Raw genomic sequence first — 23,401 nt, 5'->3', positions numbered from 1 at the left:
TTTTGGTGAAGCTCTGCCTCTAGTATCGTTCCTGAGAAAGGGCTCTTGGAAGGTAAATTTTTGCAGCCTTCCATGTCTGAAATGTTAGATTCCCCACAGGAGATTCTTCCTGTCTGGATGAAAGGGTCTTAGCTAACTGAATGTTCTGGGAGCTGAGAGGGAGACGATTGCAAGCGTGCATACCAATACCCAGCATGCTGGCTTTCCCTAAGCTCTGTTTTCACTAGGAGACCCAGCCTTAGCTTTGCCTTCTGGTGGCGAGACTTGTAACTTCTCCAGAGAATAAACTCTCCTTGTTCTGTTGGTGCGGGGAGGAGCAGTTGCCTGTCTGCATAGTGTGGGTTATGGTATCTGGGCTTCTAACCTCTTTTAAAAGACTTCAGCTAGTCCTCTTTTTGGCCTCAACGTTACCTCTTTCAGAACTATCTTGTGCCACCAATTCCTGAGTTTTTTGGAGGTTTTGTAGTGCAAACTGGATTGCTTATTAGCTATCTACTGCTGGCTAAGAATTCAGCCAGCTTTTTCAATCTGCTAATACATTTATCACTCATCCTGCTTTTTAGTTTCCAAAGTTTGGGGGATATTGATTGTTTCTTCTCTCATTCTTCTGTCTCTAGGTTCTTGCCTTTAAAAAACCCCTCTTTGTTGCCCTTTTATTGGAATTTTGAAAGGGAGCAAAATTAAATGTCTGTTTTTTTTTTAAGAAATTTTATTGGGGAACAGTGTGTTTTTCCAGGACCCATCAGCTCCAAGTCAAGTAGTTGTTTCAATCTAGTTGTTTCAATCAAGGGCGCAGCTCCTTGGCCCAAGTGGGAATCGAACCAGCCACCTTGGTGTTATGAGCCTGCGCTCTAACCACCTGAGCTAACCGGTCACCCCTTAAATGTCTGTTTTTAATTCACTGTCTTTAAGTAAAAGTTGCAGCTATTTAAGTTCAGCATGAGGAATTGCATGAAGAACACAGCAATGAATCATTTTATGAATGATAATGCTGAATAGTATTTAAAAAAATTATCCTCGCTTAACAATAATACATTAGGAGATACTTATATTTGGTGAAAAGTAAGTTTCATGGTCAGTTTTCTAGTGGGACTTTTTCAGGACACTATGTATATCTTTAGTAACAATATTTTCCATGTTTAATTTTTGTGCATGTTATTTTAAAAAAAAGTTTCATGCACTTAATTTTCTATTTTCTTTATATTGTTATTATAACAAGGGTAAGAGGGTGTCATAGGTAGCCTAACCTCCAAACCACAGGATGAGAAACCATTAAACAGCTTTCATTTTTCACTGAAGAGGAATAATCTGTATGTAGGGAAGGTGATGCATTTGACAGATGCATGCCTTTTCCAAAGCAAGTGTTATATAGAAATAAGGCAGATAACTTTACCCTGGGAAGAAGGAAGATAGACTGAAAACGTCGGGTTTTGATTATTGGTAGCACAGCATTTTTTAAAAGTTAATTTTATTATCCTTAAGAAACAGAGATGGACTTGACACAATATCTGACCAGTTTTTATTTACTTTCACTTAGGGAGATGCATTTATTTACATGGAACCAGAGAAACAAGTTATGTCCCGGTCTGCAGATGAATGTGTCGTGGCCCTGTGTGACCAGTGGTTAGTCTCTCATTATAGCGAGAAGAAATTTCCTTCAGTCACTTTGCTTATTATCCCTTTGCCTTTTGTTTTTTGCTAATCAGTTGTTCACACCCAGGTACTTGGATTATGGAGAAGAGAACTGGAAAAAACAGACATTGCAGTGCTTGAAGAACTTGGAAATGTAAGATGGGAGAAAGTGACGAGGGAAGGGAAAGGAGATGAGAAAAGTGGGAGACGATCAAGGTAAAGAGAGACTTTATTTTGTACTCTCTCCAGATTCTGTGAGGAGACCAAGAGGAATTTTGAAGCTGCCTTAGATTGGCTGCAAGAGCATGCTTGCTCAAGAACTTACGGTTTAGGTAAGCAAACTTCAGATTTTTCTGTTTGAATGACTTCGCCAATTGCACAGCAAACTGACGCTTTCTCCTTTCCCCCTCCCTTCTAGTGTTTTTCTGAACTGGAAGTGAGAGGTTTCGGTGAGAGGGTGAGGGAAACTAGGACGTGTCCCCTACCATCTACCTGGTGGTAGAAGGATGCCCTCTGTAACCCATGTACCTTTTATGGTGTGACCTTTCTGTGAAAAGTTTCCAGGGCTTCAACCATTTTGCTTTTTATGTATCATTTTATTTCTATGAATTACTCCAGTAAATTAAAGAGCTTCCTAAATAATAGCTTTGTGTGTGGTATAGACCTACCTATATATATATTTTTAAAATTGGGTAGCAGTGTGTTTTTCCCAGGGCCCATCAGCTCCAAGTCAAGTTGTTGTCCTTCACTCTAGTTGTGGAGGGCGCAGCTCAGCTCCAAGTCCAGTCGCTGTTTTCAATCTTAGTTGCAGGGAGCATAGCCCACCATCCCAAGCGGGAGTCGAACCGGCCACCTTGTGGTTAAGAGCACACGCACTAACGAACTGAGCCCCTGGCCGCCCTAGACCTACCTGTTCTTGAACATGTGGATTCTATAGATGAGGTGTCTCTTAGGTCTCGCATGCATTCATTTTTCTTCTTTTTTTCTTGCAGGTACTCGTCTGCCTTGGGATGAGAAGTGGCTGATTGAATCACTCTCCGATTCCACTATTTACATGGCATTTTACACAGTGGCACACCTGTTGCAGGGGGGTAACTTGCGCGGACAGGCAGAGTCTCCACTGGGCATCAGGTTGGTAAATGGATAAGGGAAAGAAGTCTATAGTTTGTCAGCAAAAGATGTAATCTTTTGATGTATGTATTGAAGCTTTTTAAAAATATGTAGTTTTCATAAGAACTCGTTTAGTAGAATTTTGTTGCGATGTGTTTGCTTTTTTGCTATTGAACTGAGAAAAAGTAATAAATATCTCCTTCTCTATCATTGTTATCCAGTCTACACTCCTATGGTTCTCATTTGTTACTGTAACTACATTAAGATTCCTAATTCATGACTAGATTAAAATACCGATTCTTTCAAAGAAAAAAACATATGTGTGTGTGTGTGTGTGTGTGTGTGTGTGTGTGTGTGTGTGTATATATATATATATATATATATATATATATAAAATCGTTGTTGTTTACTTGTTTCATTTTTAATACAGACCACAGCAGATGACCAGAGAAGTTTGGGATTATGTTTTCTTCAAGGAGGCTCCGTTTCCTAAGACTCAGATCCCAAAGGAAAAATTAGATCAGTTGAAGCAGGAGTTCGAGTTCTGGTATCCTGTGGATGTTCGAGCCTCGGGCAAGGATCTTGTTCCAAATCATCTTTCCTATTACCTTTATAATCATGTGGCTATGTGGCCAGAACAAAGGTGAGTACTAAAAAAAGATGTGGACTAAATTTATTGCTTGTTGACAAGGGTGTCCTGTGGCTTCAAATATATAAGAAGTGATTGTGTAGGATACAGATCTGCCAGTTAAACCAGCATCAAATATCTATCCTGATTCATTTTTTAATTTATATAAAGATGCAGTGTGGTGGACACTCTTCTGTCTCGTGTTTTTTTATGTAATCACGTATTTCTAAAATCCTTTTATATCCACATATATAGCCCTGCCTGTATTTTTAAAATATGTGGTATTTCTCTGTATGCCTGTACCATATAACCTATGGGTTATATAACTAGTCCGTTGCTAATAGACACTTTCATTGTTTTCATTTCCTGTTACAAACAGGACTTAGTAAATATTCTTGTACATTTGTCCTAGCAAACTTTTACTGATCTTTTAGTATTTATCTCAGAATTTAAGTATAAACCATAATCTTTAAGTTTTATTTTCTGTCTTTAAACACTTACCTGCAAAGTGACAAATGGCCTGTAGCCGTGAGAGCAAATGGACATCTCCTACTCAACTCGGAGAAGGTAAGGCTCTTTGCCTCTTGAAAGTTAAGGTTCTGTGGAAAACGTTTCAGATTTAGGAAGCTGCACTTTTTTTTTAAATAGAAGAAGTAATATGAAAGTCAGAGAGTTAAAAACCTTCCCTTAAAAATGTTTAGGAATAACATCATAAAGTTTTATCTTTAAAATTGAGTGAGTAGAGTAGATAGTATGAATTGAGGGGAGGGACTTACCTATTAAGACATCACCTATTATAACGTTTGTATGTAGCATGACTAAAAGTGACATGAATTGTGACTCGAGGAGAGAGAAAGAGACAGATACAGAAAGAGAAACGGAGCGAGACAGAGACAGAAATGTAAAGATCCTAGTGTTGAGACCTTAGACTGTCTCTTTCATAAAGTTGAGAAAATAGTTTGGTGGTTTTTGTTTTTTGTTTTGTAGTGTGACGACTGGCCATTAAATTAGGATCATAGAGTTTTGTAGTTTGTTATAACATGACACCTTCTTTGGTCTCAACATTATTATATTATACACTGTACTGATTTTATTAGTATGAGATACTTCATTGCCATGTAGAAACTTGATAGAATTATCACTTCTCTTTGGTATCTGCAAAGTTATGAGAAAGACATAAAATTTTTTTTAAATAATAAAGATTGCTAGGCTCTGTACAGTGCCTCCTTGGCCGTGCTGCCCTCAGGCAGAGCACAGTTTGCACAACCAATTATTGTGGCCCTAGTGACAGGAAGTTGCCTGAAACCCTGACTGTAACCTCATCAGCGAGTGCATTTATTTCTGAATAATTAATTGCTATAAAACTCTTCTTTATGACCAACTAAAGTGTTCCAAAGTAGTAGAGGAATAATTCCACATGTCTAAACCAAAAGTGCAGGCTAATGTAATGGAAATATCCGTGAACTAGGTTATCAGACTGGAGACCAAAGCCTCACCTCACTCTGTCACTGACTAGCTGAATGACCCATATATGGCACTTTAGTGACGACTTCATTTTCCGCCTCTGTAAAATTAGTGTAAGGTTTCTTTTCACATTTCTTATACTTTTTCTCTTTATCTGATCATGGCCAACCCATTTAATTGATTTAGCTGATTAGGTTTATTCTATTTATATATATGTATTCTTGCTAATGCCTACTCATTGGCTTTCTATTCCAGATGTCAAAATCCACAGGCAACTTTCTCACTCTGACCCAAGCTATTGACAAATTTTCAGCTGATGGTGAGTATACTTTATTATTGCTGTTGCATAGGGTCCTATTCTCAGATTACAGAAGGCAATTTAAAATTGTAATTTCATTGCTTTTTCTCTTTTGCTTTTACCAGTAATTATAAAGTATTCATGTTTTCTCTGTGTACAAGTGCTGTAATATTTAAAACAAGAATCGCTGATGTGATCTTTAGGAACAAATTCAAGCTAAGATTATTACAGCCTTCTTTTAAAAGAAACTCACTTTAATTTCTACTTGGCTTCTTTCTGATTTCTATTACTTCTAAGATTAAGTTGGTTTGCAGCGATGTTCCCAAGTATTTCCTCCATATTTGGTATAAATTTGGGTGACTTCATCCCTGGGATCATTCATTTTCCAGAAGAATATTTTTTCCCTGGCCTCAGAACTGTTCCGTTTGATCAGTACTTTGTCAAGAGAAGAAATGCACTAACAACCTGAAGGACCTGTTCATTTCTTATGTAACTTAGTCTGTGGTCACCATGGCACTTGTTTTTACTAATCATGGCTCGCACAGTTTGAGACCATTCTCAAGGGGATGGGGAAAGACTAACCTAAGTAACTTGAAAAACTGTATTTTAAGTGGGTACTGTAATGGAAAAAAAGAACAATACACAATACTGTAGTTAGTAAATATATTTCTTATAAGTTATGGTATAGATTAACAATTCTGAAACTGCTTTATATGTGTTAAATAAATATATTGTAGACGAGAGCTCACTGTCAGAGAAAGAAACTATAAATTAGTAAAGGGGGAATGAACCTTGTGTTGGATCGGAATTGGTGATATCAAGATGAACTCATGGTTTTTATTTTATATACTGACAGATTTAAAAATAAACAGGCGTATGTGTGGGTTGGTATATATACAGGCATCTCCGCTTTATTATGCTTCATAGTGTGCTTTTTACAAATTGAAGATTCGTGGCAACCGTGTATCAAACAAGTCTATTGTTGCCATTTTTCCAACAGCTTTTGCTCACTTTCCTGTCTATGGAATTATCGCAATGTTTCAAACTTCTTCATTTTATTTCTTTATGGTGGTCTCTGATCAGTGATCCTTGATGTGACCATTGTGATTGTTTGGGGGGGGCACCACGAGCTGCAGCCTCCCAAACTTAATCGATAAATGTGTGTTCTGACTGTTCCGCTCACTGACCATTCCCTCATCTTTCTCCCCGTCCCTGGGCCTCCCTAGTCCCTGAGACACACGATGTTGAAATTAGGCCTGTTAATAACCCTACAATGGCCTTTAAGTATTCAGATGGAAGGAAGAGTCGCATGTCTTTGACTTTAAATCAAAAGCTAGGAATTAGATTAAGTTTAGTAAGGATGGTATATTGGAAGCCAAGATAGGCTGAGAGCTAGCCCTCCTGTACCAAACACTTAGCCAAGTTGTGAATGCAAAGGAAAAGTGTTTTTTTTTTTTAAAGATTTTATTGGGGAAGGGGAACAGCCAAGTTGTTATCCTTCAATCTTAGTTGTGGTGGGGGGCGCAGCTAGCTCAGTTCCAAGTCCAGTCGCCATCCGGCCACCCATCAGCAGCTTGCGGCTGCTCAGCTCAAGGTGCTATGTTCAATCTTAGTTGCGGGGGTGGGGGGCGGCGGGTGGGTGCGCAGCCCACCATCCCATGCAGGAATTGAACCGGCAACTTTGTTGTTAGGAGCACGTGCTCTCACCAGCTGAGCCATCCTGCCGCCTGTTGGCAGCTCAGCGGCAACTCAGCTTGGGCACAGCTCACTGGCCCATGTGGGAATTGTACCGGCGACCCTGTTGCTCAGAGCTTGCGCTCTTAACCAACTGAGCCACTCGGCCAACCTCGCAAAGGAAAAGTTCTTGTAGGAAATTAAAAATGCGGCTCCCGTGAACACACAAATGATAAGGAAGTGAAACAGCCTTATTGCTGATATGGAGAAAGTTTTAGGGGTCTGGAGAGAAGATCAAACGAGCCACAGCATTCCCTTAAGCCAAAGCCTAATCCAGAGCAAGGCCCTCACTCTCTTCAGTTCTAAGGAGCCTGAGAGAGGTGTGGAAGCTGCAGAAGAAAAGTTTGAAGTTAGCATGAGATTTAAGGAAAGAAGCTGTCTCCATAACACAATATAGTTTCCTCACTGTTTTTTTTTTTTTATAGCTGAGCCATCCTGCTACCTGTTGGCAGCTCAGCGGCTGCTCAGCTCGGGCTGGACTCGAACCGCTGTTGCTCAGAGCTCAAACTCTTGAGCGAGCTCTTAACCAACTGAGCCACTCGGCCGGCCCTTTTGTGTTTGTTTGTTTGTTTGTTTGTTAGCTGAGCCATCCTGCTACCTGTTGGCAGCTCAGCGGCTGCTCAGCTCGGGCCGGGCATCGAACCGCTGTTGCTCAGAGCTCAAACTCTTGAGCGAGCTCTTAACCAACTGAGCCACTCGGCCGGCCCTCTCCTCACTGTTTTTGGCAGCAATACAGTGCATCCATTGGAAGGATGTCCTATAATTTACTTAATTAAGCTCTTATTGATGGGTTTTTTCCAATATTTTAGTAGGTTGAAAAGTAAAATTTTGTTGGTAGAAAACTTAAAAGAATCTACTTTTAGGACTAAGAAATAAAATATGTATTTGTACACATAAGGCACCACTGTGTGTTCTCATGCATTAAAATATAATATTTTGCTACCTCTAGATGAGGCTGAGATGTTGTTAGGATATCTATCCCCAGTTTATCATTTTTTTCCTTTGCCTCATTCAAGATCACTTTATCTCATTAACTCAACATGCTTGAGAAGAAACACGTATTGATGCGAAGTGTATGCAAATCAATACAGATGGTTCAGATATTTCAACAATATCTTTAGGGATTCTATGTTCGGTGATTTTCGTTTTTGCTGTTGATCCATGGCAGTCCTTGAAAGCGTTTGTTATGTCTTAATTTTTATGTAGGCTTGGCATTGTACCCAGCTGGACTCATAGTTGATATTTAGTAACCATGTTTTTAAATCATTGATTGGTTTTTTTTTTTTTCCTTTCCTCCAGGAATGCGCTTGGCTCTGGCTGATGCTGGTGACACTGTTGAAGACGCTAACTTTGTGGAAGCCATGGCAGATGCCGGTATTCTCCGTTTGTACACCTGGGTGGAGTGGGTGAAAGAAATGGTTGCCAACTGTGACAGCCTGAGAAGTGGTCCTGCCAGCACCTTCAATGATAGAGTTTTTGCCAGGTAATCTGTGGACCCCAACCACTTTGTACTTTAGAGTTGCTTAGTCCAGTTGCATTTTTAAGCTTTCTTTTTTTCCCCCTAAAATAAATTGACGAGAATAGTAGCTACCATTCATTGAAAGCTTTCTTGTGCCAGGTACTATGCTAAGTTATTTGAATCCATTATCTGATTTTCGCCTCAAAGCAACCTTATGGTAAAGATATTTTTAGCTCTATTTTATAGTTAAAGAAATTGAGGCTTGGAAAAATAAAGTGTTTCATAAAATGCCTCAAAGCTAGTAATTCCAAACCTGGATATGAATTTGCTTCTTTCTTGCCCATTATCATAACCATTTTACCATGCTGCCTTGAATTAAAGTAGGGTGAATGGTTCAAGGAAAAGTAGATTAAAAGAAATGGAGAACTATCATTTTTTTTTTCCCTTCAAAAGACATTTATCAACCTCTGTGTATCAGGAACCATCCTAAGCACTGGTTTTACAAAGATAGATAAGATTTGATCCTTCCTTATTGTCTAGCAGGAGAGAAAAACCAATTATATGTGTAATAATAGGGATTGAAGGAATTAAGATGGAGTGTGAGTTCTGGGTTTCTTGGAAAATAAACAGGATTTTTGCAGGGAGAGGCGACAGCCATACAAAGATATGGTATTTATTGGAAGTACAGTATATGGAAGGCAGAAGTAGGAGATGAAACAATTTGGGGCCAGATTAGGCCATATTATGAAGGGCCTGAGGTAGCATGAAGACAATTTTTCTTAAATATCTAATATCAGTTGTTTAAAATGCACCAGTTAAACCCGACTATAACTTTAGGTAAGCTATTTTCACATTGTGTTTTGGGCTTCCTAACAGTTTCCATCAAGGAGTTCTTGAATAAGCGCATGGTTAACAGCGTTGTCACAAACAGGAGCTCTAAGCAGTGTCAGATGACAATATGTACTTCAGAGTGGATAGACAGTGAGGAGGCCGCAATCGGCAGGTTTAAGGAACATAGAGATGGTTTCATGGTGGAGGAGCATGGAATGTTTCAGGCATTGTTCTCATTCTGCTGTTTATTAGTATGTGCCGCAGGTTTTCATACCTATCCGTTCTTGCCTTTAAACTCAGTAACCTTTTTTTTCCTCTTCAATAGTGAAATGAATGCAGGAATTATAAAAACAGATCAAAACTATGAAAAGATGATGTTTAAAGAAGCTTTGAAAACAGGGTTTTTTGAGTTTCAGGTAGGTTGTTAATTCTTTTAGTTGCTATAAAATGTCAGTGTGACTATGATGTGTTTTTGCCCCCTTTCCCTCCTGCTATGCCATAATAATTCATGTAAAGTGGAGACTGAAAATCTTGCAAAGAAATTTTTAAATTCTTCAATAAATTCTGATTGTAAAGTTTCCTTTGGTACTTTTCCTATTCTGTTAATTTAAGTAATTCTGTTCTTAGTTGAGTTGTGAGCATTAATAAAGAGATTAAATCTAAAAAGCAGTCATACTTTGCAGGAAAATGTTTTTAAGTTGATAAAAAATAAAGGCATAATTGTAATTAATTGTTATAGTTTGAAAATAAACATTTTCTGAGGCTTTCCACATGGTGTCAGTATTTCCTCAAGTTTGGCAGTTTACATGCTTAAAGTAAAAATGTAGCTTTACTCAATCAGTTTTGTAAAATATCACACTGGGATTTATGTAATTTGGTTTTCATAGATGTAGTTAAATAAAGGTAAATGCTGAGCATAGCAGTGTGTTGTATTTATAACCTTTTTTGAGCTTAATATCTTTCCTATATGCTGCTCAGAGCATTTTGCCCTTAGTATACAGTTTAAATTGTTCAACTTTTATGTCTGTTACACAATGTTTTAAAAAAATTTTTTTTGAGACTCAGAACTGAAGTTTCCTGTGGACAAGAATTGATAACACATTTACTTGTAAATTCTTAAAGTAGAACCTTTATTAAAATTCATTACAGACTTTTAAAAGACTACGAACTTAAAAATGCATTAAAACAGATATGCTGAATATTTTTCCTTTTAATTTTATTTTAAAGACGTATGGGGAGAGAAATGGTAAATAATTTCAAATTTTATAGGCCGCAAAAGACAAGTACCGTGAACTGGCCATAGAAGGGATGCACAGAGACCTCGTGTTCCGGTTTATTGAGGTTCAGACTCTTCTTTTGGCTCCATTCTGCCCACATATATGTGAGCACATCTGGACACTCCTGGGAAAGGTATTGTTATGTAGTTAAGATGTGCTGGGGGGTTTTGATTTGGGTCTTACTAAATAAATGTCGTGGTAATGTTACTTCAGAGAAAAAGACTGAAAGTGAGTATTTCAAGAAAAATGCTGGATTCATCATCAGAATTATTGTAACAGGTTAAACTGATGCTACCTCCTGTTTAGACAGATACATCGTGTATGTGCCTTTATATACACACAGTGTATATATTTTAAAAACGCATGACTATGTGCTTGTGGCTTATCACCTAGTTCCTGTTAGGAGGTGTTATAATACATTTAAATGTATTCAGATATACATTTGAATACATGCATAACTAATACTGTTTTTCCACGTGTTTGTTAAAAAGGTGAAAAGATTGAGAAATATAATGTTATAAACTGCTTATAAACAAAGATAGGAGTATATATTTGCATAAATATTCTTGTTTTATATAAAATTCCTGGCATATATAGGCCTGCATATTCAAGGATATCATATTAGCATTCTTACTGTGAGGATAAATTCAATTATTTCTCCCTGGCTTGCAGATAAACAGATTGACTGGTTTAAGAAGTCCTTTCCAACATTATTAGCCAGGCTCTTGTATTTCGCAGTGCATGAACAATACAAAAATGCGCTCATGATGTATATTCCGAATAGCCATACTTTAAATACTAGATGTATTAATAGGATAAAAACTGAGAGTGTGCATAATTTATATAACAATGATTAAGTTTAGGCAAATTAGCATTACATAATTTTCTTTGAAAGTGAGCATATGTGTGTGGGTATTAATGTGCTTGTACAATTGAATGCTAATTAAGAATGTAGAGTCAGGCTTCACAGCTTGAATCCTGGGGAACATTAGATCAGGGGCTGTGGAAGTGTGCTCCGTGGAGTCAGGGTTTGAGCCGTGAGCACACAGTTACAGATGGTAGCCTTGCTATGAGATGGTAATCAAGAATCACAAAATAGTTGTGTTGTCTAATCTCCCTGAACATTTTTTTTTCTTTTAATGGAAAAGCCTGGCTCAATTCTGAATGCCTCATGGCCTGTCGTGGGTCATGTGGATGAAGCCTTGATACGTTCCTCACAGTATCTCATGGAGGTAGCACATGACCTCAGACTGCGGCTGAAGAGCTATATGATGCCACCTAAAGGGAAGGTGAAGTCATTTATTTATTTATTTATTTTAAAAAGGTCCTTCCTGAAAAGTTAATGGTCAAATAACATTTAACAGTAATGAAAATTCAGACAGTTTTCATGAAAATGTGTAGGCCTGTCTTCTTTGCTAATGCAGTTCTGTAGTATGCATGGTTTTTAATATTAAAGGCAGTAGTGGTATATACCTTGGAAGGGTTCTTTTTGTTTTTGGTTTTGTGAAATTGATGAGCTTTTCTTTTCCTGTCCCCTCTAGAAGACTGACAAGCAGCCCCCTCCGAAGCCTTCGCACTGTACCATCTATGTGGCGAAGAACTACCCGTCTTGGCAACATACCACCCTGTCAGTTCTCCGTAATCATTTTGAGGTGATGCTTTCAGCAGACTTTTTCCCCAAACGTTGTTGTGTCCTGCCTACGGCGCTTCTGTTTTTAGGATGTTGGTGATGTTTTGAGGGTGCTGGCGAAGAGCGGCAGCCTTGTTTAATTATGTCCAGGCAAGGAGCGTTTCTTGTTATCCTTGGTGGCTCTTCAATGGATGCCAAGGGAAAAGCTGCTGCTTTTTCATCGCTTTTGAAACTTCCATGCAAAAATACACTGAATCTGAGTGTCTGTAATTAAAGGGTGTGGGACTTTTTCATACGTGCGGTTAAAATCATCAAGCAAAAGGACTGAGTTTGCCCTTTGGATTTGTTGTGACCTAAACACTGAGATTCATGAAGCCTTAACCTTATGATGTTTGAAAAAAATTGAAGCTCAGCTTTTGAGTAATTTAAAGAAAATGTTCAGTTGAATAATTACCCATAGAAATGGGGAGTCTGATGTTGTTTTTGGCTCTGTCAGGTAAATAGCTATTAAAGGCAATAGTTCTATTTAAAGGAAACTTAATATTTAAACTTAGTTCTAGGTTTTCCTAAAGAGAAAAATTCAAAATTCACCTACCTTTTCCCTTTCACATTGAAAATATGGAAACAGTGTATATGTTGTAGGATTTTTTGCTCAGGTTATTAAGAACAGTTATTGGTAGCACAAACCATTAAAAAAGAGAAAGTGAGAGAGACAAAATAGAGATTATGGCCAAAGCCTGAAAAGTAATAATAACATAAAGGAAAAATCCTTAGCTTTGATTTTAGAGACTTATATTAGAATTTTGTCTCAATAATTTTCATAGTTAATTGAAATACTCAGAAAAACTTTTACGTTGGCAAAATTTGATGGAGAGAGAAGAGCAAGTGTTTTTTTCTTTCTTGTGAACCTATTTTTGTGGAGAATTACTTCCTCCTCTGTGTGTAATAGAAAAAGAAGGTGCCTTTAGAATTCGCTTGCAGGTTATAACTTATGATAGGTAAGAGTACAAGCTCCTTTGGTGGGTAGAAAAATGAAATCGTGCCTAGTGGATTGCATATGCCTACTAGCATTTTCAAGGAGGCAGTGCAGTAGAAGAACCGGACATAGGATGCAGTGTTCCACGTATTAAAAAATAAACGCACTACCACTGTTCTTTTAAAGGTTATATTTTCATTCCGTGTTCATTGACTAGTTCTATAGTTTCAAAACAACATCATCTCTTGGCATTATTTGGAATGATTAGCTTCCTTTAAAACTTTTGTTTTCATCCAGAAGAACTAAAAGAATGTTAGTTTGTAATCAAGAAGAATGTTATGTTGAACATGGCATGTTTTTTGTGACATAAGGAAAAGGAGTGTTTCCTATCCTCTTCTCTTTGATCTGTATTTCAGAGCAACACATTGACAACTAGAGAAAACATTTTTTTCCCATGCACCTTAGTAAAGGTTAGAATTAAAAGTAAATGGATTATTGGAAATCTTACTATTTTATTTAGGCTCATTCCCAACCCTTGGCTTTGATGCTGTGCTTCTATAATAAGGAGGAAATAAGTCACCCCAAGTTCCAGGAAGGTCGCCTGCTTTATTTCTCACTCCTTTAAAGGGGACATTGGATGTTTGCAGAAGTGAATTTACATTCAGGCAGCACATTTGGGACTTACTGCATATTAGTGATATATGGTGCAGGCATTTGTTTTTGAGTAGAAAGAAATGATACTATTATTAACAGATTGATAGCTAGAGATTTCCTTTTTTCACGTTTGTGGTAACAGTTTATAACAAAGAGTGTTGCAAAGAAGACATTATATAAATCTTGTTGGATAGTTGTGTAGTTTACCATTTTTCTATAACTAATGAAATGCTTCTAGAAGTTTGAAGACAAACAAGATCTTTATAAGACCATTTCATTTTCTCATCAGATAGAATCTATTATTACAATCCTGGAGGTGCCGTTGTAGGGAAAAGTTGGTGTTCAGTAAGATACACCTGCTTTTCTCCTCCATCACCTGAATCATGTAATCGCTGGACTTAGAGGGGATAGGCGACTCCCTTCTGGATTAGTCATTCCCCTTCCTCGTGATGCCAGGGGCCGCACTTGCTTCTGCTGTTCCCCAGCAGGCTGGCAGAGACCTCCATTCTGTGGCGGGCCAACTTCCTACATGCACACCTATCGTGCAGCATCTTTAAAATATGTTTCTCCACTTTCCTCCCAACTCGCTCTCTATTTTTTTTTTTTTTAGAAAAACAGTGGAAAATTGCCTGATAACAAAGTCATTGCTAGTGAACTGGGCAGTCTGCCAGAATTGAAGAAGTACATGAAGAAAGTGATGCCGTTTGTCGCCATGATTAAGGTAAGCTGTGGACCTTGTGCACAAGCTGTGACCACGTGAGTAACAGTTACATAGGGCAGTAGAAGGAAGGGGAAAAGCTTTGGGTACAGTCTTCCCCAAGAAATCTGCTAAAACAACACTTTTCGACCAGTGGTGGTGGGAAATGAGAGATCCGACTTGGGGTGTACCTGTGGAATTGCTGAGTGTGTGCAAATATGTATTGTGGATGAAAAGCTGGTTTAGAATTGCTGTCCAAAATGATTCTCTTCACCTTCTACCTTTTCTTCTTTTCATTTTGGGGTGGAAGCACATTCTTTTGGCGTATATCAGGGTGTTTTCACTCGATCCTGTTACTGGAACTAAGAGTCTACATTTGTATAGGTTTCACTTAACAGGATAAACATCGTTTATAGACAATGGCTCTTGATATTTGGGGCCAGATCGTTTTTTGTTGTGGGAGGCTGTCTTGTGCATTGTAGGATGCTTAGCGTATCCTTGGCTTCTACCCACTAGAAGCCAGTAGACCCTCCCCTTCACCCCTTCAAGTTGTGACATCCAAAAATGTCTTCGGACGTTGCTGAATGTTTCCTGGGGGCAAAATCATCACCTCTTCCTTCTGCACCTCCCCCATGAAGAATCATTGGGTTAGACTCTTAATTTTCTTCATATAAATAACTGATCTATGGGTTTTCTTGATAAAGAGGAAGAAGGCTGTATGTTGCTTAAGATCTCAGGCTCTGGGGTCAGGCAGATCTTCATCTTAAACTCTGTTTGTCTGCTGCTGCTTAGTTTTCGGGCCTTAGACAAATCACTTTAATCCTTTGGGCAACAAGATTTTTCATCTATAAAATGAGGAAATTAATAGAACCTACCTTTTAAGAGTGCTGTGAGGAGTAAATGTATTAATTAACACAAATACTACTTGTCAAGAGTAGGCTCAGTAAATGTTTTTTTTTTTTAATGTAAATCAGTGTCTTCCAACCTGCTAGGCACGTAGTGGTTATTCTCATACTTTAATTCTCACATCTTCTAGGCTACAGAGCCTGCCTGATGGACACCAGTATTGCCCTAGCTTGTCTTATATTGGAATAGATTGTATTTTTAGGAAAGCCTTTTAATTCTCTTATACCAGAGTCAATCATTGAGCCTTATGATATTTGAAGTTTTAGAAATAATTTAGAATTGTGGGTTGACCTATACCAATCAAGTTATAATGTATCTGCTGGTATGCTCATTTATTGGTTACCTACTTAGCGAGTGCCATTGGTCAGAATGCCACATCCATTGTCAATATATGGATTCAATAAAATATCCCATTTTTGGTTGCAAAGAAAATTAATTTTGATGGCATGCATTAACAGAATCCAGAGAAACTGATTTGAAAAGTAGTTATATTAGATTCAAGAGTTGGCTTTTTTAAAAACCAGTGTTATTCGAGTTGTAATATATTTTTTTCAGTATTATTGGTGATTTGCCAGGCATATTGCTAATGGTTTAAAACTTTCAAAAATGTTTAATAAACCTGGGAATAAGAAAATGGCACTTTTTTTCATGGGAAAAGAAATAGAACTTGGATGGTAAATGAAATCCTGTCCAGTTATTTTCATTTAAGTTCAACATGTTCTAGGCAGTTAGCTATATTTGTACGTGTGAACTCGGAACTCGAAGGTTACATTTTGAGTGGCAAACATTTTATTTCATGTTCAACAAAATTTAAAAAATCTTTCTATATGCTACTGTTGTATAAAACTTTTATATGCCAGGGTCATCTGAGTATCCATATAGTATGACTTTTTTGTTTTTATTTTAAAATTTGCAAGAATATCTTTAAGACTTTTTTGTTTGGCTATTCACTATTCTTTGAAATAGCTTTAAAGATTTAATATCTTGGAAAAAAACCTTTTGGTTACCTGAACAGATATTTTCACACATTTGTTTGACTCCTTGTCAAAGCACATTCTTTGGGTTTACCTATTAAATCAGTCTAAATAATAAACAATGATAAAATCATATTTATTTTATGAATCTGAAAACTTGTCCTTCTGATCTTTTCACTGCTGCCTTAATCTGATCATACTTTAAATGATATTTACTGAGCTAGTAATTTCATTAACAAGCAAACACAGATAAGAGAAACCATGAGTCCAAGGCCTTTCCTTTAAAACTGTTCAAATTTGAAGATTTTATCAATTGAGAGAAGAATGACTGCTTTGGAGGAAATATATTCTTTTCAGCACATTCTCAGTGTGATTTTGTTTTTCAAAACCATTTTGGCTGTTAGGAAAATCTGGAGAAGGTGGGACCTCGTGTTTTGGATTTGCAATTAGAATTTGATGAACAGGCCGTGCTCATGGAGAATATAGTCTACCTGACCAATTCCCTTGAGGTAAGAGGGGCTAGGGATTGTAAGAACTCGTTAACTATAGTAAACTTAATCCAGTTCTCTTGTTTTATAATAAACCTTTTTGTAAACTTCATCTTCTGTGTTTTGTAACTTTGCCAAATGTATCAGTCGAATTTTTTGGAGGGGAGAATGGGTGGGTATAGAAGTTGCAGGAAGAAAAAATGATCGGTTGTCTTATTTTACTTATCAGTTATTCTGTATGTAAAACATTAGCTGTATATGTCTGGATTTCCCCCCAAAGTTATCTTTAAAAAAATGAGGAGAACTTATATTCAAGTACTTTCAAAATCTCTTATATTATGGGGTATTCTGAATTGCTTCTCCCCTCCCCTTTTAGACCTTAGATTCACAGACTTGGATTAATTAGTAACCTTGGTTCAGGCGTGGCCTCCCCTTTTTGTATTATTAATAATATTATAATGAACATTCATGAATCTATTACCCAAATCAAGAACTAGAACATTACCAATAGCTTTCACATATTCTCCCTGTTCCTGTGTCAGTCACACTTCATATATAGATTCTAAAAATGCTGTCTCTCAGACAACTTAGGCAGAAGGAGAGATAATTTGCTCTAGAAAAATTGTCAGAAGACAAAGTGGTTTTAGTGATAATGAAGACACATAAAAAATATGCAGGTTTAGAGTTCGAATAAAATTATTTCATGAAATATTAGAAAGGAAGATAGTTATTTCTAAATAAACATTTTATGTCATGTAATTATAAATGAGTTAATAAATTAATAAATATTAGCAGACATTTATTTTAAGCATATTTCTAAATATTCGTATATATTCCTGGAGGTCAAAAAACTTCTTGGATCTTTGGAACAATGGGACACTTATATTTAGGGTCATCTTATATTCAGGCATATGCAATATGTTACATTTCTGAGTTTTTCTATTTAGGTGGAAGCCTTTTATTCTCAAATGCTAAATTTCCGAACTTGATTTATTTAAGTGGGTACCTTTTATGCTGATTTTTCATTTTCTCTTATACAGCAGGTAGATGCCAGATTCCATTATATAAAATGGTAAACATGACTATATAAATAACCATAGTATGAGACAGCTAAGATCAGTGTTTAATAATTGATTACAGATTTCATTTAGTGTTTATATGGAAAATAATAAAATTGCACAGACCATTTCATGTTAAGTGGAGAACCTTTGGTGAAATGAGGTGATGATTAATTTCAATTATATTAAGTGATACTAATGACTTCAATTTTTCCCTCTATTAGCTAGAATGCATAGAAGTCAAGTTTGCCTCTGAAGCAGAAGAGAAAATCAGGGAAGAATGCTGTCCTGGGAAACCACTTAATGTTTTTAGAACAGAAGTAAGTTGAAAGAAATCTCACTGAATCATTTCATTGCATTTCAGAGCTGGAAGAGACCTTAGAGATCATTACATCTAAATCCATCATTTTAAAGATAGAAGGAAGCGAGGTCCAGAGAAGTTAAGTGATTGCTTTGGTCCAGGCCACACAGTTTGTTAGAAATGTGGCAGGATTTTGAGGTCTCCTAATTCACTGGTTGGTGTAATATTCACTTTTTCTTTCTCTACTGTAGTGGATGGCATCAGATATCATTTATGGGTTTTATGGCATCAGATTTTTTTTTTCTCTTTCTTCACTTATATATCTTGAAGATACTTTCTTTTTTTTTATGTTTTTTTTAAATTTTTTTTTATTTTTTTTTATTGTTAGTTTCAGGTGTACAGAACAATGCAATAGTTACCCTTTTCACCCTCACAAAGTAACAACCCCCCTCCCCCCATCCACTGCCCTCCCACCCCCATATCATGCTTATCTATTACAATTCCATTGAATCCGTTCCCGCACTCTACTCCATGTCCCGAGGTTATATGTATATATAATTATAGTTGACATACAGTATTATTCAACATCAGTGGCATCAGATGTTTTTGAGGGTTTAAAAAATAAAAATATGATTTTCAAAACCTGGTTTTTATTTAAAAATACAGTAGAAATTAAAATGGAAGACTTTTTTAAACAGTGAAGAGTCGCTTTCATTCTTCAGATGCGTCTTGGTTGGAAAATGTTATTCAAGAATTTTTGGTTTCTGGCATAAATGAGATTGATGCATTATCTTAAGTTATGCTGGAATTTCCTTTTTCTCCCTTATTTTTTGTCCATTATTGGTGAAGATAAATACATTTTGGAGTTTTGGAAGATTCTCTGTTTACTCTTAAAGAATCCATTCAGAGTTACAGCATTTGGTGAAGTCCATTGGACTGCAATTGTGAGTCCATAAAATGCCCGACTTTTCTAGATAAGCAGAGGACATAGATATTTCCTGTTAGTTTTACCATATTTAATTGAAAACCCAGCAAACAGAAAAATCCTATTTTCAAAGAATGAGGTAATCATTATCATGCAGACTTCCTGAAAAGGGGTTTTAAAGAACTACTTTTCAGGATATAGAATAACATCTATAAAGTGCTTAGTACAATGCCTGGTACATAGTAGTAATTCAATAAATGATGGTAATTGTAGAAGAGAAAATATAATTGTCGCTATTATCCATCATCAGTGTTGATGTATGTAGTCATAGTCATTCTTATCTAAGCGTTTGGTTGTAAGCATGAGCTGTGTACATCTCTTCTTTCGTATTTGGTGTCCCTTTGTCATGATTTTAGAGCATCAGAATTAAATCTGTCTTTCATTGGGCCTTGAAAATGTAGCAGAGATTCCTCCTCTCTCAGCAATATTCAAGTTTGATTTCCTATAACAATGATTTTCTCTTTGTTTTCCTAGCCTGGTGTGTCAATTTCTCTAGTGAATCCCCAGCCATCCAATGGCCACTTCTCAACCCAAATTGAAGTCAGGCAAGGAGATAACCGTGATGCTATCATCAGACGTTTAATGAAAACGGACCGAGGAATCAAAGGTAAATGGTTTCCCTGAAATGCACACTGGGGAGTAGCATGTGGATTTGATGAGTCCAAAGCAGAGGGGAGAAAGAAGAGTAACTAGCTGCTTAGGGACAGCTGTGTAGTGTGCAAAGAATGAGGAGACCTCTATTGTCTATGGGACATAGTGACTAGGTAGCTTAGTGACTCGGCCATGTCACTTAAGCTTTCAACTGATCTCGTGGATTAGATATTTTTCGAAGACTCCATCTCACTTTCATATTATAACAAGCAATTTCTCTCGGAGGTTTTCAGAATTAGGGAACGCACACCATTAATATTCCAAACTAACCTGGGTCTGTTCCTGGGGCAGGAAGAGAAACAGTAAAGCTTACTAAGTGTGGGTCACGTATTAGCCATTAAATTCTTTTGCGACACTGTAATGTAGAGGGTATTGTTTTTATTCCCCTTTTACAGATGATGAAGTGAAGGTCAGGAAGGCTTTGTAACTTGCACAGTTGAATTCCTGGAGCTGGAGTTTAAACGTGGGTCTGTTTGACTCCAAAGCTCATATTCTTTCTTGTAAAAATGTGCCTCCAGGTAAAATATATAAATAATCTTAATTCCTTATCAAGATTAAGTCTTGATCTTCTAGGATTAGATTTAATGTAATACTTTATGGCTTTTTTTCTCATCACTCAGCCAGGTCTTGGGCTGAGTATAGTGTGAAGTTAGTGTGTGTCTGTATGATTTTTTTTCCCAATTATGATGAAAAATTAATGTTGAGATTCCCTATTTTATATTCTCTCTCCTCTTCTTGATGGCAATCAAGAGTTGATTGGGCCACGTTCCATTAGTGTAAAATTTTTCTGAAGGGATTTGCAAATCCCAGACAGTGACCTAATTTATGGGACTATGTATGTTCAGGGTAACAATATTCCATTAACAGAGGAGACTTAAAATAGCCCTTTGGAATTCATTCTACCATTTATTTTTTTTGTTCTTATCTACCTTCTGTGGATGTTTCTTGAGAGACTGTCATATGCAGTGCATGTAAAGATAAGTGTATTTGTAGGACTCCATGTGTGTACTGAGGGTTTGGGGGACCCACAAAGTCCTGTTATTAGGAGGGTGCATAAAGTGAAGGAACAGGGACTAAGCTATTGACATACATAATCATAATCTAAGGAGAAACTGTGAGTGCAGTAAGAGCGGTATAGATAATACAGAGGGTGCCAAAAAATGGATACACATTATAAGAAAGGAGAACTGTATTAAAATTGTAATGCTCAATATATACTGATAACAAAAGATGAATACAAGTCATGTTTGACTTCTGAAATTACAAGAGGTGCTCAAAGTGGTCACCATCAGTATCCAGACACTTCTTTTTTTTTTTTTTTTTTAATATTTTTTAAAGATTTTTTTTTTTTAATTGGGGAATTGGGGGGATGGGAACAGCGCTGGGGAACCGGGGGAAGGGGAACAGACAAGTTGCTGTGCTCTTGCTGTGCAGTCTAGTTGTGGAAGACTCTGCCCCACTGGCCCAAGTTGGCACCATCACCGCGCTCCTCCCGGGCGAGGCAGATCAGTCGCCGGCCTCTGGACGGCCGCTCACTGCGGCTGCTGGCTGCTGGCCGCTCACGCTGGCTGCTGGCTACACACAGCAGCCCACGGCAACCCACTGCCACAGGGGCTGCAGCCTACGCCGTGGCCGGCGACTCACGGCAGCCCAGCTCCAGGTCGAGCTGCCGTTCAGCATCTTAGCCGTAGAGGGCAGCGTCACTGGCCCTCATACGCGGGATCCGAACCGGGGCCCTCTGGCGTCCCAAGCCAGTTCCCAACCATCGCGCCACTCAGCCGGCCCCAGACACTTCTGATTACGGCGAACTACTGCTTAAGCAACGTTGACCAAAGTGTCCACCTGTATACATTCTTTTGGCATCCGCGGTATTTACAGCACAGAAAAGGGTGAGATTATTTCCAGCTGTGGTGATCAGGGGGGATTTATGGAGGAAATATTGTTTGGATGGGGTCTTGAAATTCCGCCTCTGAGGATGAGGGGAAGGGTGTCTGCGCAGGAGGGAAACACTACCCCCCGTTTCACTGTGTATCAGGTATAGTGGGGTGAGGGATTTTATTGTTTGTAGACTTTTAAAAAAATTATGGTACAATATACATAGCATAAAATTGACCATTTTGGTAATTTTTAAGTGTACAGTTCAGTGATACTAAACACATTCACATTGTTGTGCAACCATCGCACTGTCCATGTCTAGAACTTTTTCATCATCCCACATTGACCCTGTACCCATTACATATTAACTCCTCATAATGCTGCCTCCACCTAGTCGTGGTAACCGCTGTTCTACTTTCTGCCTTTCTGTGTTTGACTGTTCTAGGTACCGTAGGAAAGTGGAACTACACAACATGGTCCTCTCGTGTCTGGCTTATTTCACTTAGCAAAATGTCATCACGATTCATCCATGTTGTTATAGGCATGGCTCGTGTTTCCTCAGTAAACCATGTGCTGCAGAGTGATGGTGCCATCCTTAGAATTTATAGGCCACAGAAAGCAGAACTTGAAACACTTGAAATATGAACATACAGGAAGCCATTTCATGGCTTTCCATTTGGCTGTTTTATATTGCATATATCCAGTCATGAGAAGATTTTTGTAATAGGAAGAACTCTTAGCCAAGAAAAACAATATGGTGGCTTTTAAAGAAAAAGGTATTTGTGTGGACCCAGTGGATAGGATTATTATGAGGTTGTAGCACATGAGAAGATATATTCTTGTATGGGAAATTGTATTGTACAGTGTTAAACCTGCCTCCCTTGAAAATTTACTGAGACACAGCACTGACTAGTTTCTTCAGATTGTCCCGAAATGTGTTTTCTGTATCTTATCTTTTCTCACTGAGCCTCTGGCGTAATTCGTACATCCTTTGTCATACTAGCTGTGAATAATATCATGAAGTGCTTTAAGTTTGGTGTTAGTAGCTGCTGTGAATTTTAGAAAATAGATAGAAATGTTAGGGGAGTTTGAAATTGATATTTTTCCAGATATCTTCAGAAGAACTGTAACTGTGAGACTTTTCCAAAAGCCCTCAGGACACTTTGATGTCTCAGGGGGGCTGAGTATGTGAGATGGGAGAGGAGTGAAATTCAATAACATATTTCTCGGTCTGTCTGTTGCAATAGCAGCAAGTCGTCCAATTAGTGCCAATTGTATTGAGGGTGATTATAATCTAAGTCCAGGAGGAACTGGGCTAAAACCATCATTTTATTCCACAAAGACCACTGAGCAACTATTTGATGATAATGACTTGAAATCACTCACAACCCATCCCACATATGAACTAATAACTTGGAGGTGAAAGGCTCCATTTCCCATTATCAGTCCCTAGGGACTTTCAATCACTCTCATCTCTTCCCTAAGTGCCTTAAATCTTCTGTAGTTGCAGACTCAAATTTCAACATTTTCAATGATAAGAGAGGCCTGGGATAAGAAAAGATAGTAAAACCACTAAGAAAGCTCCAAGAATTATTGGTGGTAATGAACTACATGGGGAAACATCAAAGCAAATGTGTTTTGTCACTTAGAAGCCTCATTGTGTATTAAGGCTTCTTTGAAATAGTTCGATTCAGAATTGCTTGGAATGATGAGGGAGTTCTGTTTTAGAGACAGGGAGGGAGGGAGGGGGAGAGAGAGAGAGAGAGAGAGAGA

General features: G+C 37.7%; 1 protein-coding gene across 1 annotated transcript in view; it reads left to right on the top strand.

Moving 5' to 3' along the window:
* Nucleotides 1-23,401, top strand: part of LARS1 (leucyl-tRNA synthetase 1) — a 55,782-nt gene that overhangs the window by 26,016 nt on the left and 6,365 nt on the right. The window contains exons 16-31 of the mRNA XM_019663463.1: nucleotides 1,538-1,623; nucleotides 1,721-1,786; nucleotides 1,882-1,964; nucleotides 2,625-2,763; nucleotides 3,173-3,385; nucleotides 3,880-3,937; nucleotides 5,090-5,153; nucleotides 8,166-8,349; nucleotides 9,482-9,572; nucleotides 10,426-10,566; nucleotides 11,582-11,722; nucleotides 11,975-12,085; nucleotides 14,304-14,414; nucleotides 16,675-16,779; nucleotides 18,041-18,136; nucleotides 19,577-19,709. Coding sequence (XP_019519008.1) covers nucleotides 1,538-1,623; nucleotides 1,721-1,786; nucleotides 1,882-1,964; nucleotides 2,625-2,763; nucleotides 3,173-3,385; nucleotides 3,880-3,937; nucleotides 5,090-5,153; nucleotides 8,166-8,349; nucleotides 9,482-9,572; nucleotides 10,426-10,566; nucleotides 11,582-11,722; nucleotides 11,975-12,085; nucleotides 14,304-14,414; nucleotides 16,675-16,779; nucleotides 18,041-18,136; nucleotides 19,577-19,709 — 1,822 coding nt within the window. The remainder of the gene's footprint in view (nucleotides 1-1,537; nucleotides 1,624-1,720; nucleotides 1,787-1,881; nucleotides 1,965-2,624; nucleotides 2,764-3,172; nucleotides 3,386-3,879; nucleotides 3,938-5,089; nucleotides 5,154-8,165; nucleotides 8,350-9,481; nucleotides 9,573-10,425; nucleotides 10,567-11,581; nucleotides 11,723-11,974; nucleotides 12,086-14,303; nucleotides 14,415-16,674; nucleotides 16,780-18,040; nucleotides 18,137-19,576; nucleotides 19,710-23,401) is intronic.

Source organism: Hipposideros armiger, unplaced genomic scaffold, assembly GCF_001890085.2.
Source record: "Hipposideros armiger isolate ML-2016 unplaced genomic scaffold, ASM189008v1 scaffold_11, whole genome shotgun sequence".
NCBI lineage: Eukaryota > Metazoa > Chordata > Mammalia > Chiroptera > Hipposideridae > Hipposideros > Hipposideros armiger.
The sequence above is the reverse complement of the archived record's forward strand: the minus strand, read 5'-3'. Positions and strand labels throughout refer to the sequence as shown.